Genomic DNA, 24,277 nt, shown 5'->3' with positions numbered 1-24,277 from the left:
CAGAATGAAGCTTATAAGTGTGTGTAGCAGCATGGTCTTCTTACCCCTTGAGTGTCGTGTAGTCATTAGTTTCAAAGGCATTTTTTTGCAACCCAGTTTCAAAATCAAGCTTTTTGTTTTGAATTACGAACATATCTATAAACACCAGAATAATATATTTACGACTTCTCTCTTCTCTGCGTTCCATAAAACCAATCTCACGAAGCTTTCCTCTATAATTTAGGCTTAGAAGCACCAACCCCACCGGCAGTTGCACTAGCATTGATTTCCAAAGTGCCATTTTCATTAGCCTCCTTCAAATCATTACCAAAAAACACAACCGTCACAGTCAAATCATCACGATACCTCCTCGATACAGGGTTAGGTATCGATATAATCATTGACGTTTGCTCTTTCGACCCTCCATTCGACAATGCATTTCGAATTAAATGCGTCGACACGTTTTTATCTTGCAACAAGAAACTGCCTCCACCGGTAGATTTCCTAATTGGTTTCTTACTGGCCTTGTCCATGGTGATGTCTTCCACCTCAGGAAGTTTGTTTTCACCAACTTTGCCGAAAAAGTTCCAAAATGACTTTTGCGGCTTAACCATCTTTTCCCTTTCCATCCACTTGACTACTAATCCAACAATTTCCTCATTCGTCAACATCTCATATAATCCATCACTTGCCATGACCAAAAAATCATTATTGTCGGGATTGATTTTTGTGGTCGTGATAACTGGTTCAGCTGTAACGTATGGAGGAGATGTTAAATGGTTGGGTAGCCTCTTGCCAAAGAATTGCTTATATATACGTTCTTGTATTGAAGCGGGAAGCTTGTATCGACAATCACCAAAAGCCCTAGTGGGTTCAAGACTGCCCAAGACACGTCCATTTCGTATAACTTTTGGCTCATCTGGATGTTCACTAATGATTCTTGCCACCTCAGTTGGATTTGAACCGGTTTGATCGATGCTCAACTGTCTAGCAGTCCAATGATTATTCTTGAACGAGCCCAATATGGCTCTAGAGTCTCCCGTCACTGCAACTTTAAGCATTTTGGAATTTGTATCGTAAAACGACAATAATGCACAAGATCCTGATAATGCAGGCATCAACAATTCCGCAGCTTTGGCTTTATTTCCATCAGTGAGCAATTTTTCAATGTTTTTGTTGACAATTTCGTGATCCAACTTCAAAAACCCATTCCTTATGGCTTGGTCAATAGTGGCACTGTTTGGTACATATCTGAGATTCTCTTCGCCTTGCACAGGTTTATAAATGGTACCCAACTCATTTATCACATAATTTATTAGCTCATCTCTCAATTTGGAACTAGTAGTCCAACCACCATGCCCATCAAACACGCCAAAAAATAACCAATCAGTAGTGGTTTTAATGTTATTATCTTGCAAAATTGGTACTTGTATAATTTCTTCAGCTCTATCATCTTCAATGGGCGAGTTTGATGGCAATTGACATATATCATACCTCATGACCCCCTTGCCACGATTAACAAAATAGCTTTCTTCAAATTGGCGCAACTTTGCATCAACTTGTTCATCATTCAACAAAAAGATGCCTTCTTTGTGCTGTTGATGGCTAATGCTATTCTCTTGGTGCATTGAGGACGTCGAAGTCGAAAATAGCTTCTTGTCCTCCAACAATTTTGGTTTTGCAAATGAGCCTGCCGTGGGGTTTGCTGCAGTTCCTGCTGCTGCTGCTGCTGCTGCTGCCGCCGCCGCCGCCGCCGTGACTTGAGATGATGGGGGCAGCAGTGGCAATGTATCCAAACTATAGTAATTTGATTGGTTGAAAGCAATGTATGATCCAACTATTATGATGCCAGACACAAGAGCCACATTCTTGCTCTGTTTCAGGTACTGTTGTTGATCAGTTTTGGGAAGTGATCGGAAGAATGTCTTTGATAAGTTTAGTAACTTGGAAGAATTGATTGATGTTTTGGAGGTGGACGATATAAGTCTCTTGCTGATTGTTTGTAGTTGTTTGTTGGTGAGGTATAGAAACTTCGGTCTAGTTGACAACATATGGGACATTATCGGCGGTGCTTATAAGATAGAATTTAGGTGATGGTGGTGGTGGTGTGTGTGTGTGTGTGTGTAATATACTTGGTAACCTATAGAGTAACAACACCAATAAGCAGAATGCAAACCTATGAAATTTGTTTGAGGGGTGTTAGCACTGGTAGGAATAGATGCAACAAAGGGTGATTGTGTGTGGTGATTTTGTATAGACACAAGTTTGTATAGACACAAGTTGTATATATCAGATGCTATGGGATTTGTTGTCGAGTGGTTATGAGAGAAAGAGAGAGAGAGAGAGACTGTGACTTCTACTTCTCCAATAAGAAATTCTACTTTTTATCTGTTGCTACTGCATATAAGAATATTGTAAGCTATCCATTTACATATATGTAATTGGTATAGACACGCACAATCTAATCTGTAAAATGGCGTCTGTCTTTGGTGTAGTGTGGTGTAGTGTGGCGTTGTGTGGTGTAGTGTGGTCACACATCATGGCACATGTAATGGATATCTCCAAATCCAAAAACAGCCTCAATACCATTACTTAAGAAGATTGAAATTGAAGCGCATCCACAAACATTTCGCTTGGCAAAGTGTTATGGCTTCATAGTAGGCATCTAGGCAAAATGGTTGTAAAAGTGAACTCAGCAAGAATAGATGTGTTAAATTGGCACTGTGGACAAGACCTTGTCGCAGGTGACAAAATTTGCAATTTCGTGGTACACATTGCATCTTTACCAGCCACAAAACTTGTTTCCGTCAATTTGACTACACTTTAGTCTATGAAGACTCAGTTTACACAGTCTAAAACTGAAGCCACTTACCCATCCCAGGTGGAAAAAGAGCACTGAATGTCTCTTGATGCGAAATTGTGGTGGCTCAGGTGGAATCGACCAGAGCTCTAATGTTGGCCATTTCTTACTAATGTTTGCTGAATATTCACCAATTAGGAGCGAGGGGAGGTGTCGATTATGAATCCAAGCTTGGGAAAGTCAGTCAGAGTACAGAAACAGATTTCTGAAAGAAGAGCACAAACTTGAAAGAGTATGTCGCTTTTCTGGCTTATAAATACAAGCTCCATGTCCTTCTGATTAATGGTTGCCCTCATTCAATATCCTTACCTTCAAGGACCACACCGACAACATGAAATCCTCCTCAATTTTTGCTACTTTTGGTTTATTAGCTGTTTCTTAAGCAAGTTTGGTCAAACGTGGTGGCGGCGGTGAAGATTACTACCCTCATCCAACGCCAGTCACACCACCTACGCTGCAACATCCAAAACCGCAATACCCTGATAAGTTCACCTTGGGTGTCAAGATTGACGGTCAAATCTGGTTAACATTCCAAGAGGGAGATGGTCAGCTTGAATATGATCATATCAAGTACTACCCACCTTCCAAACCACAATGGGATGGACACCGCCAAACTTTTACTACCCAGCCAGTTACTGAAGACGGTTCCGAACCTACTTGTCATTCAGGTTGGAAACGTGGCTATGGTGATGGCGATGGTGATGGTGATTCTGACGAGAATGGAGCTAACTATCACCCAAATGCATTTACTATCAGTTACCAGTCTTGGTTACCAGTCTTTACTTTGAAAAACACAGTGTTGAAGGACTCTCACGGGAAAATTGGTTCCATAGTTGCTAATCACCAATTTCAATTTGATTACCCTGTCCAACCTGATGCTTTATACACCAGTGGCTTTTCAATTGTGTATCAAAACGGGTATCCTTTGTTGGCATTGAATGGTAAAACCACATTTTGGAACTCACAAGCATCCTCAACCATTTGGAAATTGTACGATAAACCAATCACATCCAATTCAAGAAGCGTCGAGCTCGTTGTGATCAAGGTTAGCTACTAGTTCTGTGTTTTTGAGAGGGGTTCAGCTAAAGGATGCATTCTTAGTGCAGTTTTCTCCCACATCGGTCTTTGAAGTCGATTGTCTTCTTATTTGTTAGAACAGTGTGGAAGGCTTATTTCCTGGCTTATTTGTGTTGTTCCTCGTTGCAAACTGTTTGCAATTGCTACAGTTTGTGGTCATTCGGTTGCTTTTATTTCTTCATATCTATAGTTGATTCCTTTAGCTAATGAATATACATCGCACTTTGAGTGTGTTAATAGTAAGCCAAAGTGTATCAATTCGATGGTTGCAAAATCTCTCCTGTCTCTCCCCTCCTTATGCGCATCAGCATCATCGCAATTGCTGTACGATGAGGAAATGGAGACAACAGAACCAAAAAAATTGAGGAAAAAAGAAAAGAAAAAAAAAAAAAAAAAAAAAAAAAAAAAAAAAAAAAGATTAATCCATAGAATACGGAGGGAGTCAGTGCTCATCACACTAGCGCATCTAATCATGGGGAAGCTAAAAAAGGGTAGAAAGAACCAGAAAGCAAGATTGAACCCAATCGCATCCAAGTCGCAACAAGATCTCAAAAAAGATGAGTCAACTAGAACATCAAAAATTCAACCCCTTGTAAACAAGCTTCATTCCACCACACCAAATGAAAAATCGATGGCTTTGGGCGCAATAACCATACTTTCTGAAGATGCTCGTATGAGAAGCTTACTACTCAAAGAGAAAGTGGTGTCTGTCGTGATGCAAACTTGTTTGAACGACTCCAACGATGAAATTATCGTGGAAGCATATGGATTATTGAGAAATTTGGGAATCGAAGAAGGATATGATGTGACGAAATATTTATGGAGACAGGGAATATGGACAAGCATAGAGAGTGCATTAAACAAAATTGACGAGTCATTTAAATTTTTATTGGAAAAAGGGAATGTCGAGAAGGATAAATCCAAATTGCAACTACTATATGATTTTACGGAGAATATATTGAGTTTGATATTGGTTCTTGCTAGTGGAGATGAGTCAATGTACGACTCAGTGCTCAGCAAGATTGACCCTATACTTGACTTTGTTTTGAAAATCATTGATGGACACATTAATAGAGGCTTGAGAGTTACAAACAAATTATTCGACGCATTGTTGGAGTTTATTTATGAATTCTCTACTGAGTCTGTTGAGTTTGTCGAAAAGTTGGAAAGATTTGAACATTGGGATAAATTGATATCTTTTGTGAATGAGTCAACCAGCAGTTTGGCAAAAGTTTACGTCGAAGGTATCAAGTTCAATAATTATGAAGTGTTGGAGTCAATTCACGCTAATAAGCAAGTCGTGTTAGGAGAGATCTTGCACAATGTGTTTGCCATTGTAACCAGCACCGATTTGCAAAAACTTCAGGAACGCATCGAGTCCATCGCACATCCAAACAATGCCAATGAGCCAATTAAGAAGGACGCAAACACATTGGAAAAAGATTTATCAGGGGGAAATGAAACCAAGGCAGAAACCAAAAGAGATTTATCAACTATTGAGATTGGCTTGAGTATTATTACTGCAGTGCTCGAATACTTGTCAATTAGCGAAGACGCCCCAGAGAAAGCTCTCAATTTGTCAGGGACTTTGCAAACGGTGTTGTTTGAACAGATAGAGCCAATGTTGGTTCAACTTTTCAAGTTTGAATTGAAGGCAAATATTTTGCAATTGGGAGAGCAAATTGTTGGTGCGATTAACAACTTTTCCTGGCTTATATTGAGTAGTGAGCACCTTCCAGTCTCTTGGTTTGAGAAATCATTGCAGTTGTGGGATATAATACTATCGATTCAAGATGAGAACCTACAGCTTGAAAGTTTGGGCATCCTTTGGGCAATTGTAAAGAGTTTGGGCCCACAAATTGTCGACAAAATACCTCCCGAATTTATTTCAAGACTTCAGCAAGTACAAGCAAACAATGGCAATGCAAATGCATTCTTGAACGTTATTGGTTTATTGGGATCTATTGCCCCAATTGTCAACAACATCGAGATCACTTTTGAGATTTCCCAATTTTTAATCAATTCATTAAAAGCTGCTTGTCACGAGCCTCAAAGCGCAAGAAATTTGGAAGTTATTATTGAGTCATTAAATGCCATTTATGATATTTTTGGAGATAAAGACTTTGATTATGATTATCCAATCTTTGTACAACACAATTATTTGACGTTATTGAGAGACTTTGAGCCTAGGATCAAGGAAATCTACAAAAGGGTTGACAAAAGTAAACAGCCACACATGAAGGTGAAAATGGAAGAGACATGGATAAATTTGGACAGATTTATACAGTATAAAGCCAGTGAAAGGGAGTAAATAGTCAACTCGCAATGGTAGAGATTCTACTCTATTAACTGAATAATATGCTTGTCTTCGCGACTCAACAAAGATTAGGAAGTAGCCCCAGTCGTAGTTTAACTCTTGCACAAACCAAGCATTCAAGTTCAAACGTTATTATCCCGTAACTCCTATTTTCCCAACAAAACTAAGTACTTTTATACACAGCAATAACCACCATCAACTCTGATATCAGAACCGTTAGTGAAACTTGATGCATCACTAGCCAAGTACAAATAAGCACCAACCAATTCGTCAGTTTCGGCTTCTCTTCCCATTGGTGTAAGGCCCCACCATTTAGCTCTTTGTTCAGTCGGTATTGGTGCTGACAACAATGTGTTTGTGTACCCAGGACTCACTGAATTGACTCTAGCAAATCCAGCAAACTCAACCGCCAAACCCTTGGCCATATGCATAACGGCAGCTTTTGCTGAATTGTATGCAGTTTGGTAATTTGGAACGTTGTTAATGTGGGCTGACATTGAGGCAGTAATGATAAAAGATCCCGAACCCTTCTTTTTGAAAATTTGTCCGGCATATTTGGCGCAGTAAAAGACACCATTAACGTTGACATCAAATACTTTTCTCCAGTTTTCAGGGGTGGAATCTTCATTAAGAATGGACCCAGTGTACCAAGCAATACCAGCATTGGCAACAAACACATCAATTGTTCCAAATTTTTCTTCAATCTTGGCAACAACTTCCTTAACTTGTTCAGCGCTAGTGACGTCAATTTGGTAAAATTCTGATCTAACACCATAAACAGCGGTCAATCTCTTACTCAATCCATTATCGCTATGAGCATGGTCCAAAATTACAACATCGCCACCGGCTTGAGCGTAACCCTCAGCAATGGCAGAACCAATAGCACCAGCTCCACCGGTGATGACTGTGACTTTACCCTTTAAAGAAAATCTCTCTGTTATGTTTTTGGACAAGTTGAATGGTTTGGTTGGAACCTCTCTGTTGGTATCAGTATCTGGCTTGATGAGTGATTGATATGGTGAAACGGTCATTATTGAAGTAGATTTGAATATAGTTTAACAGTAGCTTTATGATTGATAAGAAAAAATAAGCAATGAATGAATAGGTGATGTCTTGTTGGAATTCTACCAAAGTATTTATATGCTGCTGATGCGCCTCATCGTGACTGTATATATGTTATATACACATAGACTTATATTCGGTGAAACTCCATATTTGGCATAAAATGAGATTGTGTTACATTTGCAGATGATTAGGAGTATCGTTTCTTTTTCTGGTCACACTGTATTTCTTGTTTGTGTAACTTTCGGAAGAACTGAACCATCTCGGTAGAACAACAACAACAACAAGAAACAACTGACATATACAGAATGTCAGTTTAACTGCAAGGTATCAGTTATGATGTAATAAACGCTTGTATGTATTATTGACTCAACTTACTATACGCATATTATTAATTAGAAACACCAGGAGAAGGAGTCAGGCGTGGTATCCCACAATAAGAAACGCTAAAATGTTTGAGATCCCTTGGTCGCGTCTGATCTAGGCTGTAACTGCTCCACCTGTTGATCCAAGATTCAAGACATTGGCATGTACCACTACCACCTTCACTCCAATCCAACAGAGCACTACAATGGATAGAGATGCGCGAGATGAGAGAAAGATTAGGATGTAGATGTCAATTGGACAAACAAATATAAAAAACATAAAATGTAGCAAAGAATCGAAACTATCAACGGACACATCTCCGCTTCACGTCTGATTCATTGACATCCACAAAGAGGGCAGACTCCAAACTACCCTCTATCCCCTTTTCCAAAAACAAACGTCCAACAAATAACTCAACTCAAACTGAGTAGAAAAAAATTGTGTAGTAAATGCAAATTTTTTGGTAACTCGCGCTGCAGATTATGACCAAAATTGGGACCCATTCGGAGGGGGGGGGGGTTTTGACAAGAAACAATGCGACATCATGGAAAGAACCATCACAGGCAAGACTTCACTGACGAGTTGAAAGATTGTGCTGATTTTTTAAAATGATACAATGTTTTGTTTTTTTGTTTTTTTTTAAATTATTTTGATCTTTTAGTAATTTTGATTTTTTGGGTACAACGGTTTTTAACACACAATCAATCGTTCAGTTTCGTGGCTTCATTACAACTCTGGGTTTCCCCAAGCGCGAACCCATCCGGTGTTAAAGGAGAAGCGGCCCCATGAAAGACGTTCCTAGAACGGTCTTGTGATACTCACGGGGTGTCGCTTTGTTTCTCCCACCAAAATGGTGGCTCAGAGGTCCCCCCAGTGTCTTTTATGCTTTGCCATAACTGATGTACTCTCTTCAACGCGTCTGCCGTATTCTGGTTTGTCCTTTCCTCATTGCACATGTGTTGGACTAAACATGCAGAGGGTTGTATTCATGGCTGAGTTTCTGTCTGTGGGCTTGGGAATACTTCTTGCGGCACGGGTCAGCTACCTTCATCTCTGGTCATCAATTATCGTGACAGCTCCCGCCGAAAATGCAACAACTTGCGTAGTATCCCAATAACTTCTGCCAACTTTCAATGAAACTCACATCACAACCCTCTATTCTTAAGATTCAGTCCAACGTCGCCACTGCTCTTGTCAAGGTTTTCATAGTATGTCTCATGTCATCAAGTACCAACAACAACAACAACAACAACAACAACATCATCATCATCATCCTCAGGTACAATTGATTCATCCAAAATCTCTCAACATGACATATTCAACTGAGACAAATACCATTCTCCGATTCCTTCAAGTTGGGCCGATGAATTCTGCTTGTTCAACTTCATCGTCATCAACACTGATACATCCTCTCTCCGAGTCCATCATCCAGACACGCCGTTCATATCTCTCGGGTGCTGGTGCAGTACGTTCAAACAACCACGCCACACTGCTGGACTCGTCAACTTCACAAGGAGTATCAATGTGCCTATAACTTGAACCACTTGGTCTGACCATCAACAGGTCTTGGTCTATAATCCGTCTGCCACAAAAACCGCGCATACCAAAAAAAATAAAAATAAAAAAAACAACTGACCAACATCTTGGTCAAACTCCAACATCGAGGTGTAGCAAAACAACGTCATCCAAAACCTCATTGTTGCCATCAGCGGGAATCGACTTTGGTTCTTCTTCTGAACATGGTTCGGACCCTTTCGCAAAACTTGCGCCACTTTGTCCTCCATTCTTGTCCAGTATCCTGAACCCCGGTGCCATTGTTTCCGAGCTGGCTGTTTCCAGTCTGCGGCTCCAGAAGGTCGATTTCTTCGAATTCACTTGCCGACCCACTTTCAGCTGGCATCTCTTCCTCGCCTGGTTTGTCAGTACGCTTTCTCTTCTGTCTACCCTTGCGTTTGCCTTTCTTGCAAACATCGGACACATCTGCGGTTGCACCTTCATTTTCACAACCAGCTTCTGCAGTGTCAATTGCAGGGGAGATCATAGCGTGTTCAGAATGAGGATGATTCAACTCATGGCCAGCATAAGGAGACAACAAATCGTCATCACAATCCTGGGCATTCACAGTGGCGTCAGCAACACGAGCACGCTTCTTGAAAGGCTTCTTTACCTTGCTCCAAATCCTCTTGAGTCTGGCATTCTTACCCTTCATTGGAATGTCTTGGGTAGCAGGTCTTGGTGGAGGGGGAACAGTTATCAATTCAGGAATCTCACTTTCAGGAGCAGCAGCTTCGCTTTCAGGAGCAGCAACTTGTCTCTCAAGACAGGCAGGTTTTGTTTCAGAACCAACAGCTTCAGCTTTAATCCTTGTCAATTCTAAATCTTCTCTCGTCAATCTCAATTCCTGCCTAGTCAACTCTAGGATCTCTTTCGTCAAAGCCAACTCCTCCTTAACTGCCTTCAATTCAAGTTCAGCTTTCAGACAAGTTGACACCAGTGGCGAAGCTTCAACCTCGTGCTGAGCATTCTCATTATTGCCTTCGACAACAGTACCAGTAACTTCATTGCTATCACGATTTTCGATTGGCAATTCAATAGCTCCCGAGTTCGAATTCGCTCCTGGGTCATCAACGCGGGTGGTGTTGGTTGCAGTACAACACTCTTCAGCCTCATCATCGACTACAAACAACTCTTGATCTTCATCTTTGTAGTCGTCGGCATCAAACAAAACCACTACTTCACCCGTGGTTTCAAATCTCATGCGCTTTTTCCCAAACAATGACCTCAACTTGTCCTTGAAGGGAGGCTTCTCCGAATTGTCTGTCCCTCTGGTCTCACAGTTCGCAGTCTGCTTGTCCTCGGCTTTGGACTTCATAGCAGATCCAATCTTGGACCATTTCTGACTCAACCTTGCCTTCCATTTGGCTTTTGGTTTCAAGTCACTTGCAACAGGGACAGTTTCAGGAGGAGCCAAGCACGTCTCTTTACAATCAGCAACATTTTCATTCTCATTGCTGTTGTTGCTGTTGTTGTTGTTGTTGTCGACTGACTTCAAGTGCTGTTCACCCTCACTTTTTTCCAATTCAGGAGGAGACTTTTTCTCGGTCGGGATTTCTCGCTGTTCAACATCGACAGGATCAGGTACTTCCGGCTCGTCCAGCTTATCCCCTGTCACACTTAATGGGGCTTCGGAGCTGGTGATCTTTTCATCTGGTGCGTCTTTTGTGCAACTCAATGGTGTTTCAAAACAAATTTTTGACTCATCAGATTCGTCTCTTGCCGGAATGTTGCATTCATCCTGCAATCCAAATTGAACCTTGTTATCAACGGGAACTTCAATCATCTCAGTTTTCGAATTCGAGGTGATGTGTTGCTCGAAAACTTTCTCATTTTGAATTTCGTTGTTTACATGGTGGTTTTGGTCTTGGTGGTGGTGGTGATTATGGTGATGGTGGTGGTGGTGGTGGTGGTGGTGGTGATCATCATTAGTCTCGGACTTGGAGTGATCCGGGACCAATTGGTTAGTTGCATTTGCAACTGGGACTGGTTTACTACTCGTCATGATTGTGAACATTTTCATTTTATCCACTGAGTGGCGAGTAACGATAATACGCAGGCTACGTGTGCGCTTAGTAGCGGCGTATTGGGGTGACATGATGATGAGGAGAAGAAGAAGAAGAAGAAAGGGAAAGGAGGAGGAAGAAGAAGAGGAAAAGGGGGAATTCTTTTATGATGTGTATTTGTGGACTGAAATTTTGATATGCTTCGGGGGAAAAACAGAGCACTTATTACAGAAAACTACCAGGAAGAAGAATGAGTGACTTGAATTGAGGGTAGGAGTGTTGATTATGAGAGTTGACTGGTACGTATCGTACATAGGCTGTATAGGTACATTATTGAATTGATGTGATGAATCTAAACTATATTATCTGAGTAAACTAGTCACTTCCGAATCGTTGGCATTGTAGTGAAGCAAGACTCTTTGAAAACCATGGCTGTCTTTATCTTGTGCTCACTTCTGACTCTATTAGCAACAGACAAGCATGCATTTATGGATACGATTAGTCCTGTGTGCCTGTTTCGTGTCCCTCCTGTGTCTAGCTTGTGCGAACTCGATTTTTTGCAGCACACATTGCAATACATCGTAAAGAGTATGTAGTTTGGAATGACGAGTGCAGGAACGGCTGGTTTGTGAAAAACAATTTGCACCACATCAGTGATGTTGCTCAACTGTGGATTTGAAGTGGTTAATGTGTTGGTGTCAGATGGTGTGTGGTGAAATCAGTGTTTAATTGAGTGTATACTCTGGTATGGATTTCTGTTCCTAAATCGCACAAATACAGATTTTGATAGAGTAGAATTATCACAAGTTTTGACGCAAGTACCAGAGTCAACTAAATATCAATCATACCTCTTAAATTATTGACTATCATAGCTGTCTAAGAAGTTCCTAGAAAGTATACAACCTTCGCCACTGGAAGCCACACACGTGACAGTTTCGCCAAAATGCTTTTAAGAAATGCTCAATTCATGTGTTGTGACGAAACTCCATTATTCCACACACAGGACAAAGTTAAGGGATTCGAGATGAGTATAAACACGGAAGATTTAACCTTAATCTGTCGAAAGGAAGAAATAGAAGAAGAAGGTAGAATATGAATATGAATACGTTTCCCACCCCATGTATTTGCATAAATTAGAGATTTTTACGTTCTCAAGAAAGCTCCAAACCACACTCAAAAAGAACTCCATAGCCAGCGTATCCCAATCAATAATTACCAAATCTTCTGCTTGGAAGGTATTGAAAGAGTCAGTTACAAGTCCATTTAGTGTGTTCCTTTTTGAAGCCAAATCACTACACGACAAAGATTGGATCAAGAAAAAAAAAAATATAATCATTGTGACAACTTACGATTCCACCGTTCAAGAAGTACCCAAAAAAATGTCATCCAGCGGAGGCAAACTCGTTGTTGGTGGAGTCGCAATTATAGCATCGTGGTGGTTCGGAGTTAATTTTTGGAAACCCCTCATTTTGTACGTTCATCATCACATCTAACAAGCACCACCATAACTACATTAGTGGTGAAATCTTACCTTCAAATTACTAACCTCATCTGCGACCTGCGCGTATAGAGAGCAATTAGATAAGGACGGAAACTTGAAGGACAAATACAAGTCGGAAATCCCCCGGGATGAAGTGGCGTCATGGTCCGATTTGAAACAAAAGTGGGCGGCTGTTGTTGATCCAGAGCTGAATTTTTCGAGTCTGGATAAGGCTAGTTTGGAGGAGTTGAAGGGACATTTGGAGGAGAATAGACCCAGGGATCGATGAGTCAATGATTGGAATGGCTTGGAGAGGGAGCGAGAAAGAGAGAGAGAAGGGTGAGGGGAGGGGGTTGTGATTGCTCTAACGAGTGCAAATGGCATATCGCGTATTGACGAGACCAGTGCACCCAGGTGTTGTAGATATTGTATATAGAGCATCAACACATTGGTAATCGCTTTCCATGTTGCTAGCCTCTAACATCGTTTACATGATCATTATAAATAAAACTAAATTTGTTATTGAATATATACGTTAAACAACCATGAAACAAATAACTAGAGAAATATACAAGAGGAGATAATATTGATAAATAATGTACATTTAAAAAAAAAGAAGATTGTGGAAAATCCTTTCTTTGTCTCTCCCTCACGCTTATTTCTTACCAGCTTTTTCAGCAGCAACGGCAGCCATCTTGTTCAAGGCTGAACCGTACTTGAACCATTCGATTTGTTCATCGTTGTAGGTGTGTGACAATTCGGTTTCCCAAGCTTCACCATCCTTTGGATGAACTCTCATAATGACATTCTTACCTGGAGCCAATTCGGTCAAACCAAGCAAATCAATTTCGTCAGTTGGGTTAATCTTGTCATAGTCAGCAACGTTGGTAAAGTTCAATGGCAACAAACCTTGTTTCTTCAAGTTGGTTTCGTGGATACGGGCAAATGACTTGGTAATAATGGCAAAACCACCAAGGAATCTTGGTTCCAAAGCAGCGTGTTCTCTAGATGAACCTTCACCAAAGTTTTCATCACCAATGACAACCCACTTGTGACCAGAGTCTCTCAATGCAGCAGCGGTTTGTGGAACACCATCCCATTTACCAGTGTAGTGGTTCTTAACTTCGTTGGCTTTACCATTTTCAGCGTTGGTAGCACCAATCATATAGTTGTTGGAAATGTTTTCCAAGTGACCACGGTATTTCAACCATGGACCAGCCATTGAGATATGATCGGTGGTGGTTTTACCAACAGCTTTGATCAAGATTGGCAATCTCTCGGCATCCTTACCATCCCATGGCTTGAATGGGGTCAATTTTTGCAATCTGTCAGAGGTTGGTGAAATGACAACTTCAATAGAAGCTCTGTCTTGTGGTGGGGCTTGGTAAGTGTTTTCACCCTTGTCGTAACCCTTTGGTGGCAAACCGAGACCAGTTGGTTCCTTCAATTTGAATTCTTTACCTTCAGAGTCAACCAAGTAATCGGTGATTGGGTTGAATCCCAAGTCACCAGTGATGGCGTAAGCAGTAGCCATTTCAGGAGAAGCAACAAAAGCGTGGGTAGCTGGGTTACCATCGTTTCTTGAAGTAAAGTTTCTGTTGAATGAAGAAACAATGGTGTTCTTTTCACCCTTTTTAACATCTTGTCTATCCCATTGACCGATACATGGACCACAAGCATTGGCCAAAACGACACCACCAAAGTCTTCGAAAGTCTTCAATTGGCCATCTCTGGCAATGGTAGCTCTAACTTGTTCTGAACCTGGGGAAACAGTGTACAAGGTCTTGGCTTTCAATCCGTGAGCTTCGGCATCCTTGATGATGGAAGCAGCTCTGCTCATGTCTTCGTAAGAAGAGTTGGTACAAGAACCAATCAAACCAACTCTGACATCCAATGGCCAGTCGTTGGCAATAGCGGTTTCTCTCATTTTAGAAACTGGAGTGGCCAAATCTGGAGTGAAAGGACCGTTAATGTGTGGTTCCAAAGTGTTCAAGTCAATTTCAATAACTTGGTCATATTCACAACCTTCATCAGCCTTAAGGTAATCATTCTTGTATTGTTGAGCAAATTGAGCAATATCAGATCTACCAGTAGCTTCCAAGTACTCATCCATTGACTTGTTGTATGGGAAAACTGAGGTGGTGGCACCAATTTCAGCACCCATATTACAAATGGTACCCATACCAGTACAAGAAAAGGTTTCGACACCTGAACCGAAATATTCAACAATGGCACCAGTACCACCCTTGACGGTAGTAATACCAGCCAATTTCAAGATGATATCCTTTGGTGAAGTCCAACCACTCATCTTACCGGTCAAGTTAACACCAATAATCTTTGGTGCCTTCAATTCCCAAGCAAGACCAGACATGACATCAACCGCATCGGCACCACCAACACCAATAGCCAATTGACCCAAACCACCAGCGTTTGGAGTGTGTGAATCAGTACCAATCAACAAAGCACCTGGGAAAGCATAGTTTTCCAAAACAATTTGATGGATAATACCAGAACCTGGTTTCCAGAAACCCAAGTTGTACTTGGCACAAGCGGAAGCCAAGAAATCGTAAACTTCCTTGTTCAAGTCAATGGCTCTGGCCAAATCCTTTGGACCACCAACTTGGGCTTGGATCAAGTGATCACAGTGAACGGTTGATGGGGTAGCAACTTGAGGCAAGTTGGCGGACATAAATTGCAAAATAGCCATTTGAGCAGTAGCATCTTGACAAGCAACTCTGTCTGGTCTCAATTTCAAGTAAGATTTACCTCTTTCGATATCTTGTCCATGAGGATCATCCAAGTGACCGTACAAGACCTTTTCAGCATAAGTCAAAGGTCTGTTTAATCTGGCTTTGACAATGTCAACATTTTCCAAGTTCTTTTTGTAGTTGATAAAAGAGTGGTCTTCCAACAAGTTTTGGTGGACTTTTGAGTCTCTGTTGATAGCAGAAGCCAAACCACGGGTGGAGACAGAGCGTGGGTTTGCTCTAATAGCTGTTCTTGAAGCGGACAACATATTAGATTTGTCTAGTCTTTTGTGAATAAATATGACTGAAAAGGCTGTATTTACCTGATTCTTAATTGAAACAAGAAGAAAGAAGAAAGAAGAGAAAGAAAGAAAGAAAGGAGATTCGGAGGAGGAGAGAAATTGGAAAATTTTTATACAAAAGAGTTGAAGGGAGAGAGTGAGAGAAATAAAATAAAAAAAAAAATAAATTATAGAAAATATAAAAAAAAAAAAACATAAAATGCTTAAGGAGTAAAAGATAAGTTAGATCACAATGTTGTTGTACTCCGTAGATTGTTATCATCTTGTGTGTCTATGTCCTCTCCAGTATGTTACGTAGCTCTTCCATCTTACTCAATCAGTTAATCTCCCAACACTATATACTTTAATTACCGAGGTTAAAAAGATCAAATGTCGTTGTTCTCCTCGTTGTGTTGTATTTATTTTTTTTTTTTCTGATCATTTACCTGTTTTTGTGTTTACAGAATTGTTAGATGCATGTTCGGTTCCGTTCATTGAATTTGGCTGAAATCAACCAATCAGAGACTGTAAATTTATAATAATGTTCGCGTTTTTTTTGGTACAACGTGCACTACTGCCCACTTTTTCAATAGAATGCAATGAACGTATGTACAATACACATCCACAAAAGAAGCATCTTACGGCAAACTAGACTACTTGTCCAAAAAGAAGAGAACTACTGCCATTGCTATGTTTGTTAATAAACATTAACTATAAAGAAAGTGTTTGTTAAACCCTTCGCTTATAAACAAGTGGTTTGTTCTTTATGTAGATCAAATAAATAAAATTATAGATATGTTAGAAGCTTCTCTCTCTCTCTCTCTCTCTGCCCCAGATTTCAAAATTTATTTTGTTTTTTTTTTTTTTTAATTTATTTTGTTTTTTTGTTCTCTATTGTTTATTTTGCTTTATTTTATTTACACTTGCTCTTATTGGTTGAAGTAAGTCGTCAAACACCACCACCACCACCACCACAAGAGATGGCCCCAACCATCACCACCACCAATCCCAAACTTGAACCAAGACTGCGATTTCCAGACACATTTACTTGCGACAATATCTACTCATCATGACCCTCTCAAATGTATGAACTCAACAATGATACTTCAAGAATCGAAGACCACCGCAATGTCCTCTTCTTCAAGTTACCAGAGACGGGATAATTTTCAATCCTTTTTTTTTCTTAGTTTTTTTTTTTGCAACCATATGCAAAAACAAATAAATCTCAACTAACATACGCACAAAATTTTTCTTATTCTTTATATAGCTTAGCCCTGACATGACAACTACCACGCCATCAATTCAAGATCACCTCTTCAACACTTCCAAAAAAAAAAAAAAAAAAAGAAGAATAAGATCATATCTGTTCACCAAAAAAGAAAAAGAGTCAGCCCGACGCGGGACTCGAACCCGCAACCTTGAGATTAAAAGTCTCACGCTCTAGCCGATTGAGCTAGCCAGGCGAATTTTTCTCCAAATTTTTCTGAATGGCCAGCCGGTAAATTTTTTCTTATCATGTGCAGCTAGTAATTTGTACTGCGGTCTGGAAGTGAAATTAACGTTACAGCAACCACCAATTAAATTTTTTTTAGTCCATACTGTTCAGAGCCTTCACCTGATTCCCCACCTTTAGTTAGAATTGGAAAAGGTTTGCAGTTCATTTACGATTGTACTTTTTTTCTTTTCAAGATGCCAATCGGAGTTCATGCCATCATGGAGAGAGAAGAGCAGGGAGAATTTTGGCTGATACAGATACTGAAGATTCTGTAGGTAAGTGGATTAGCTGTACAGATTTTGCAGTTAAATGATGACGACTAAAACGATAGAACTATTTCACCGTACATAAGGAAGCAAACCGGATAAGGGAAAGCTCAATACCCGCCCACAGATTCAATATATGATTACATGTTACCTTCTTAATGCATGTTAGCTTCAGTACCACAGCTGCGCCAGAAAAAAAAAAAGACAACCCCATGCACAATGCACAGATGCATAAAATGTTGCACAACTCATGTGATCAAACAAAATTGTCGGAACATAAACGCACACACACGTTCTTTATTTGTGCGATCCGCCGAATCCCGTGGATATTTTAGCAAATGTAAAAAAAGAAAAAGAAAAAGAAGAAGAAAAAGTATCGTCTCCTTGCATAAAAAAATTTGCCCTTTTTAAAACTTTCTTCAAGAAAACACTCTTTGATCCTCTTCTTCCTCTTCTTTGATCAACATCGATACCAAAGCTGTACACAGTACCCGTTACATCTAGCACAATCAGTTGTTCATTGAAGACTGAGAAAGGGGATCACGAGTAGACAAAAACACACGGCATTGCAAAACCACACACAAAACTAAGCGAAAAAGAAAAAGACACACACACACACACACACGCTTCATTCCCCTCCTCCTTCACGGCCAAAAAAAAAAAAATATAGTCACGGATAAGTGAGATGCAGTTGATCAGTGGTGCTTCACCCTTCCTATTCACCAGAATGAATGTATTCAAAAAGCCAAACATACGTCTCAACAACAAAAGCACCACTACAAACGGCGATAATCTGCACAAATCAAAGAGACTGCGCGATGATGGCGATTTGCCTACATTGCTCACAATCACTCCACAACAACAACGTGACAAATTTGATGAATTGAATGAAGTTGAAGCAAATAGGATTGTTGAAGGCTTAAACAACCCCACGGAGTCAATCTGGTCACTCACGGCTGCAATATCGAGAAGAAACAAGGATCGGAACCGGTACAGCAATGTTATGCCATGGAACGAAACTAGGGTCAAACTACCCGTCAAGAATGAGGCCACCTATTCAGACTATATAAATGCATCATACATCAAGCTTCAAATCAAAGGCGAGACTTTAATCAATCGATACATTGCATGCCAAGGTCCATTAGAAACGACAAGAAATCATTTCTGGTCAATGTGTTTTAATGAGCTGGAGAAACAGGGGAACGATGTTGTTATTATCGCAATGGTTACACCGTTGATTGAACAAGGCATGACCAAATGTGATAAATATTGGCCGGAACTAGGCGATTCATGGTCATTCAATCGGAACAATCTCGAGGATGGTATTGCATTGGAGGACTTGACCGTGAAAAACGTCAATGAAACATATGACCCCAACGAGGATTACTTGTTGACTGAGTTTGAACTAAAATCAGGCATCAAGACTAAAAAAGTGTATCATTTCTATTACTATAGATGGGCCGATGCCAAAGTTCCCCCCTCCACTGCACCTTTAGCTAATCTATCGCGACACATTGATGAAATCAAACAAGCTACCACTGAGTCACTTGAAAATCAACCAGTTCCCATAATTCACTGCTCAGCGGGCGTTGGACGTTCAGGCACGTTCATGGTGTATGATCATTTGTTTCGTCATAGAGACAAGTTTCGTGCTATTCTAGATACAAATCGTGCAAAGGATTTGGTTTACAAGGCCGTGTTTCAGTTGAGGACTCAAAGAATGATGATGGTACAGACTGTTTACCAGTACCAGTTTTTGTATGATGTGGCGAAGGAAGCATATTACGAATAAAGAAGTTTTGATTAGTCAGTGGAAGAGTGCGATGGAGAGCTTACAGGAGGATTACATTTTCGAGTAGATTTAACATACGTGAGTTTTAATATAGTAATAACTAATGATGCGATGGGATCGGAGTTGTAGTCATTATGGTCATTGTCGGTGGATATTTTGGTGACCAATTTGTTGACGTGTGCTATTTGTGTTGCAAAAAACCAAAAAAAAAAATAAAAAAATAAAAAAAGAGGGATCTTTACACCAAAATTGAGAAAGGAGGCATTTACACTCTCAAGAAATAAAGTGATTTAAAACAGAGCACATATCGATGGAGTCGGCTATAAACTCTTTATTATTATCTTCACAGAAGTTGCGGTTCAAGATCAACCTGGCATTGTTGGAAAAAAATAGCAACGGAAACACACAACCACTAACACTCTTGGCCACAACACCAGTATTGTCCAAGTTCATTCAAAGGCTCATTGAAACAAAGAGTCTCAACTGCCAGCCTAACTTGAATGCCGATCTTTTTGTTGAAAAGCACATGGGGTGTCCATATTGGGATCTAAACTTTACATCCAAATACGCAGTCGAAGTGTTGCAATTGCTTGCGGAAATCCAATTTGCAACGCATAATCAGATCCAAATTAGAGGACCACTCACCCAGTGTTTCAAACTAGGTGGTACATTCAGCAATGGCATCATATCTATTCATAAAGTTAAAGTGAATGACGTATTGTTGGAACGAGTGATTGCGTGTGACAAAATCGAAAGCATCATTCACACACCACAATTGGTAACATCCGATGAGATTCCGAATCGTGATAGATATCAAGCAGAAAGTAGTTGTAGAGGGCCAGATGCTGAAACAGATGCATCTCAACCCAAGACTCTGGTTTCAACAACGTTGTCCTTCAACCGGCACCAGATTAAACGAATTTTGGGACCTGGTGGAGCTAGGTTGGATTCCATTCGTCTACAACTGAAATGCTGGATTCATATTGATCGGAATCCTTTGGAAAATTGCATTGACGATAGCTTGAGGTTTATTAGTAAGAATAACACCAAACAGGTAATAAGCATCAGTGGATTGAAACCAAATGTTGATATTGCAATTAATGAGATTTATAACTGCTTAGAGAGAGAGAGAGAGAGAGAGAAAAGACTGGCTTCTTTAGGGAGTAGCATTAGTTCCTCTTGAATATAAAATGCTATTGTAAAGTCTGTCTCTTTTATAGTGGTTGCAAAAAAAAAAAAAAAATACTAGCCCACTAAAACTGTGGTTAACAGCCAGTGCAGGTTATTTACGTAATGACTTATCTAATATGTGCAAAGCGCTACCACATTGAAAAATCAAAAAAAAAAATTTTTTACTCTCTTTTTGTGTTACTCTGAAAATTTTCACTCTCTCTTCGTCCCTTTCTGCCAAAAGAAAAAAAAAAAAAAAAGTTTTTCATTCTCCTCCCCCCCTAAATAAAACCATAAAATTTTCTTTCTCTTCTCTTTTTTTCAACTTTCACCTAGTTTTTTTTTTTTATATTAACTACTACTTATAACTTCACTATAATCATGGCTGACGGTGTTTTCCAAGGTGCTATTGGTATCGATTTAGGTACTACCTACTCATGTGTTGCTACATACGACTCAGCAGTTGAAATTATTGCCAATGAACAAGGTAACAGAGTTACTCCTTCTTTCGTCGCTTTCACTAGTGAAGAAAGATTAATTGGTGATGCTGCCAAGAATCAAGCTGCTTTGAACCCAAAGAATACTGTTTTCGATGCTAAGCGTTTGATTGGTAGAGCTTTCGATGATGAATCCGTCCAAAAGGATATCAAGTCATGGCCATTCAAGGTTATCGATGTCAATGGACAACCTCAAATTGAAGTTGAGTACTTGGATGAAACCAAGACCTTCTCCCCACAAGAAATCTCCTCAATGGTTTTGACCAAGATGAAGGAAATTGCCGAAGCTAAAATTGGTAAAAAGGTTGAAAAAGCTGTTATCACTGTCCCAGCTTACTTCAACGATGCTCAAAGACAAGCTACCAAGGATGCTGGTGCCATTGCCGGTTTGAACGTTTTGAGAATCATTAACGAACCAACTGCTGCTGCCATTGCTTACGGTTTGGGTGCTGGTAAATCTGATAAAGAAAGACACGTTTTGATTTTCGATTTGGGTGGTGGTACTTTCGATGTTTCTTTGTTGAATATTACTGGTGGTGTTTTCACCGTTAAAGCTACTGCCGGTGACACCCACTTGGGTGGTCAAGATTTTGACACCAACTTGTTGGAACACTTTAAGAACGAATTCAAGAGAAAGTCCGGTAAGGATATCTCTGGTGACGCTAGAGCTTTGAGAAGATTGAGAACTGCTTGTGAAAGAGCAAAGAGATCATTGTCTTCTGGTACTCAAACCACTGTTGAAATTGACTCATTGTTTGATGGTGAAGATTTCTCTGCCAACATCACCAGAGCCAGATTCGAAGACATCAACGCTGCTTTGTTCAAGTCCACTTTGGAACCAGTTGAACAAGTTTTGAAGGATGCTAAGGTCAACAAGTCCCAAGTTGACGAAGTTGTCTTGGTTGGTGGTTCAACCAGAATTCCAAAAGTTCAAAAATTGTTGTCCGACTTCTTTGACGGTAAACAATTGGAAAAATCCATCAACCCAGATGAAGCTGTTGCTTACGGTGCCGCTGTTCAAGGTGCTATCTTGACTGGTCAATCAACCAACGATGAAACCAAGGACTTGTTGTTGTTGGATGTTATTCCATTGTCCCTCGGTGTTGCTATGCAAGGTAACGTTTTTGCTCCAGTTGTTCCAAGAAACACCACTGTTCCAACCATCAAGAGAAGAACCTTCACCACTGTTGCTGACCACCAAACCACTGTGCAATTCCCAGTTTACCAAGGTGAACGTGTTAACTGTACCGAAAACACCTTGTTGGGTGAATTCGACTTGAAGAACATCCCACCAATGCAAGCTGGTGAACCAGTTTTGGAAGCTATCTTTGAAGTTGATGCTAACGGTATCTTGAAGGTTACCGCTGTTGAGAAGTCAACTGGTAGATCCGCCAACATCACCATCTCCAACTCAATTGGTAGATTGTCCACCGAAGAAATCGAAAAGATGATCAACGATGCTGAAAAATTCAAGTCATCCGATGATGCTTTCGCCAAGAGACACGAACAAAAGCAAAAATTGGAAGCTTATGTTGCTTCAGTTGAATCCACTGTTACTGACCCAGTCTTGAGCGCTAAATTGAAGAAATCCGCCAAGGACAAGATTGAAGCTGCTTTGTCTGACGCTTTGCAAACCTTGGAAATCGAAGACTCTTCGGCTGACGACTATAGAAAGGCTGAATTGACCTTGAAGAGAGCTGTTACTAAAGGTATGGCTACTCGTTAAGTAAATCTTAAAAATAAAAAAAGGGTAGTTAATCTTTTATAATCTGTACATTTTTTTTTTTTCACGTTTCAAAAGAAGAACCATAAAAAAAAAAATTAGTAAAATACAAAACATTGCAGGGATAAGTAATATTCACAGTTGTGTAATGTGTCGTCGACTCTATTCATCAAGTATATAGTTGCCTAGTTTATCCATCTTGAGGTTTTTGTCACCAGCAGATATAGCAGCTATGATTTTTTCATTCTCCTCATCATGGGTGTTGCTTTTGTTGTTGTCACCAAATTCTAGATCCTCCTCGTCATAAGCGAACTCTGCGTCCTCGTCTTCATCCTCGTCTTCATCCTCGTATTCGTCCTCGTCTTCACCCTCATGCTCCTCTGCATCATCTTCAATCTCCGACAATTCATCCGTCTCATCAGTAGTTATTCTCATTCCCATCACAGCCTTCTCCAAGTCCTTCACTTCTTTCTTACCTGTCTTCTTTTTGGCATACCCTGATGCTTCGACTTCCACATCCAACAGTTTTTCTCGAATCACATCACGTTTAAAGTTGGGATAAGCGTACTTGTACCCATCTCCATACCCATCGGTGTCAAACATGGTTGGATCATGCTCTGGATGGTACTTGAATTTCTTCTTGAAAAAATCTCGTATACCCTGCACATCTCTCTCGAAATATGACTTTGCATCTACATGTTCAATAGATACACATTGGGGGAAATCAATCACGACAAAATCACTTTTCTTATTGGCATCTGATGGGTCTCTGATGATAATGTTGAACTCATTGAAGTCACAATGGATCAAACCCGCATTGGCGAGCTTGACAATAAAACTCATGAGGTCAGAGTACAATTTTTTGTAATCTAATTTCCCAATGTTGCTCATGTTTAGCTGCTTCATTGGTATACCTTTTATCCACTCCATCATAACGCAATGCCTTGAGTAATCAAACGGTTGGGGCACGTTGAATCCATTATCGTAAAGTATCTGCATAAACTGAAACTCTTTTGCTGCTGCCAATCGTGACAAGTACATCCAATTTGAAGTATGTCTATTTTTCAAATAATCACGATTGTTCTTCACCGTTTTGAAAGAGGTTCGACCAAGACGATGGATTTTCAATACTTTTTGCACACCTGCAGGATCACTGACCGAGTATATATCTGACTCCTTTCCAACACCAATGGTTGAGCCCACTGAGTACAACGTATTTCGATTCAACATTGATTTCAAGGCAAGATAGTCATACCCGTTGTAAGTCAACCTGAATCCGTCGTATGTAGCATTACGTAACCTGGCAACAAGTTTCAATTTGGCCAAATCTCCAATGGCTCTTTGTGTACCTGATGGTGCTTTCATACCCGATATGGAATGGATCATTTGGGTTGGGACCAATTCATGATTTCTGGAACCTAATTCCACGGCTTGTAAGACTCTAAAATCGTCCGAGGTCAAATACCTCATGTGAGAAGTGTCCAACTTCATGATAATTCCGCGATGTTAGTTGTTACTTGTTTATTGTGGAAAGGAAGAAGAAGAAGAAGAAGAAGAAGAAGAAGAGGAAGCTCAGAAGCTCATCCCGATAAAGTGCAATATTTT

The 24,277-nt window shown here is 40.2% G+C and overlaps 10 protein-coding genes and 1 pseudogene across 11 annotated transcripts; 6 read left to right on the top strand and 5 right to left on the bottom strand. All coding sequences in view use genetic code 12, as the record gives it.

Moving 5' to 3' along the window:
- Positions 1 to 212: 212 nt before the first annotated feature.
- PTC5 (type 2C protein phosphatase) lies at positions 213 to 2,030 on the bottom strand (the record flags this gene model as incomplete). The annotated part of the gene is made up of 1 exon (XM_051750267.1): positions 213 to 2,030. The coding sequence occupies one exon, from the start codon at positions 2,028 to 2,030 to the stop codon at positions 213 to 215; it is 1,818 nt and encodes a 605-aa protein (XP_051610430.1).
- A 1,140-nt stretch (positions 2,031 to 3,170) lies between these two features.
- On the top strand, positions 3,171 to 3,896 carry KGF57_001096 (uncharacterized protein; the record flags this gene model as incomplete). Its single annotated transcript, XM_051750266.1, has 2 exons — positions 3,171 to 3,201; positions 3,256 to 3,896. The coding sequence occupies 2 exons, from the start codon at positions 3,171 to 3,173 to the stop codon at positions 3,894 to 3,896; spliced, it is 672 nt and encodes a 223-aa protein (XP_051610429.1).
- Positions 3,897 to 4,388: 492 nt separating this feature from the next.
- On the top strand, positions 4,389 to 6,227 carry KGF57_001095 (uncharacterized protein; the record flags this gene model as incomplete). Its single annotated transcript, XM_051750265.1, has 1 exon — positions 4,389 to 6,227. The coding sequence occupies one exon, from the start codon at positions 4,389 to 4,391 to the stop codon at positions 6,225 to 6,227; it is 1,839 nt and encodes a 612-aa protein (XP_051610428.1).
- A 179-nt stretch (positions 6,228 to 6,406) lies between these two features.
- KGF57_001094 (uncharacterized protein) lies at positions 6,407 to 7,264 on the bottom strand (the record flags this gene model as incomplete). The annotated part of the gene is made up of 1 exon (XM_051750264.1): positions 6,407 to 7,264. The coding sequence occupies one exon, from the start codon at positions 7,262 to 7,264 to the stop codon at positions 6,407 to 6,409; it is 858 nt and encodes a 285-aa protein (XP_051610427.1).
- A 1,747-nt stretch (positions 7,265 to 9,011) lies between these two features.
- Positions 9,012 to 12,091, bottom strand: KGF57_001093 (uncharacterized protein; the record flags this gene model as incomplete). The annotated part of the gene is made up of 4 exons (XM_051750263.1): positions 9,012 to 9,189; positions 9,434 to 11,275; positions 11,534 to 11,573; positions 12,070 to 12,091. 4 exons carry the CDS (start codon positions 12,089 to 12,091, stop codon positions 9,012 to 9,014), a joined length of 2,082 nt encoding a protein of 693 aa, XP_051610426.1.
- A 509-nt stretch (positions 12,092 to 12,600) lies between these two features.
- KGF57_001092 lies at positions 12,601 to 12,990 on the top strand (annotated as a pseudogene). Its single transcript has 2 exons — positions 12,601 to 12,659; positions 12,792 to 12,990. Coding segments are annotated over exons 1-2 (258 nt in total).
- Positions 12,991 to 13,356: 366 nt separating this feature from the next.
- ACO1 (aconitate hydratase) lies at positions 13,357 to 15,717 on the bottom strand (the record flags this gene model as incomplete). The annotated part of the gene is made up of 1 exon (XM_051750262.1): positions 13,357 to 15,717. The coding sequence occupies one exon, from the start codon at positions 15,715 to 15,717 to the stop codon at positions 13,357 to 13,359; it is 2,361 nt and encodes a 786-aa protein (XP_051610425.1).
- A 2,500-nt stretch (positions 15,718 to 18,217) lies between these two features.
- On the top strand, positions 18,218 to 19,282 carry PTP1 (tyrosine protein phosphatase; the record flags this gene model as incomplete). Its single annotated transcript, XM_051750261.1, has 1 exon — positions 18,218 to 19,282. One exon carries the CDS (start codon positions 18,218 to 18,220, stop codon positions 19,280 to 19,282), a length of 1,065 nt encoding a protein of 354 aa, XP_051610424.1.
- A 310-nt stretch (positions 19,283 to 19,592) lies between these two features.
- On the top strand, positions 19,593 to 20,465 carry KGF57_001089 (uncharacterized protein; the record flags this gene model as incomplete). The annotated part of the gene is made up of 1 exon (XM_051750259.1): positions 19,593 to 20,465. One exon carries the CDS (start codon positions 19,593 to 19,595, stop codon positions 20,463 to 20,465), a length of 873 nt encoding a protein of 290 aa, XP_051610423.1.
- Positions 20,466 to 20,833: 368 nt separating this feature from the next.
- On the top strand, positions 20,834 to 22,675 carry SSB1 (Hsp70 family ATPase; the record flags this gene model as incomplete). The annotated part of the gene is made up of 1 exon (XM_051750258.1): positions 20,834 to 22,675. The coding sequence occupies one exon, from the start codon at positions 20,834 to 20,836 to the stop codon at positions 22,673 to 22,675; it is 1,842 nt and encodes a 613-aa protein (XP_051610422.1).
- Positions 22,676 to 22,834: 159 nt separating this feature from the next.
- RIO2 (protein kinase) lies at positions 22,835 to 24,163 on the bottom strand (the record flags this gene model as incomplete). The annotated part of the gene is made up of 1 exon (XM_051750257.1): positions 22,835 to 24,163. One exon carries the CDS (start codon positions 24,161 to 24,163, stop codon positions 22,835 to 22,837), a length of 1,329 nt encoding a protein of 442 aa, XP_051610421.1.
- Between the last annotated feature and the right edge of the window lie 114 nt (positions 24,164 to 24,277).

Source organism: Candida theae (genome assembly GCF_024610275.1).
Source record: "Candida theae strain CBS 12239 chromosome Unknown scaffold31, whole genome shotgun sequence".
In the NCBI taxonomy this organism is placed as follows: domain Eukaryota; kingdom Fungi; phylum Ascomycota; class Pichiomycetes; order Serinales; family Debaryomycetaceae; genus Lodderomyces; species Lodderomyces theae.
The sequence above is the reverse complement of the archived record's forward strand: the minus strand, read 5'-3'. Positions and strand labels throughout refer to the sequence as shown.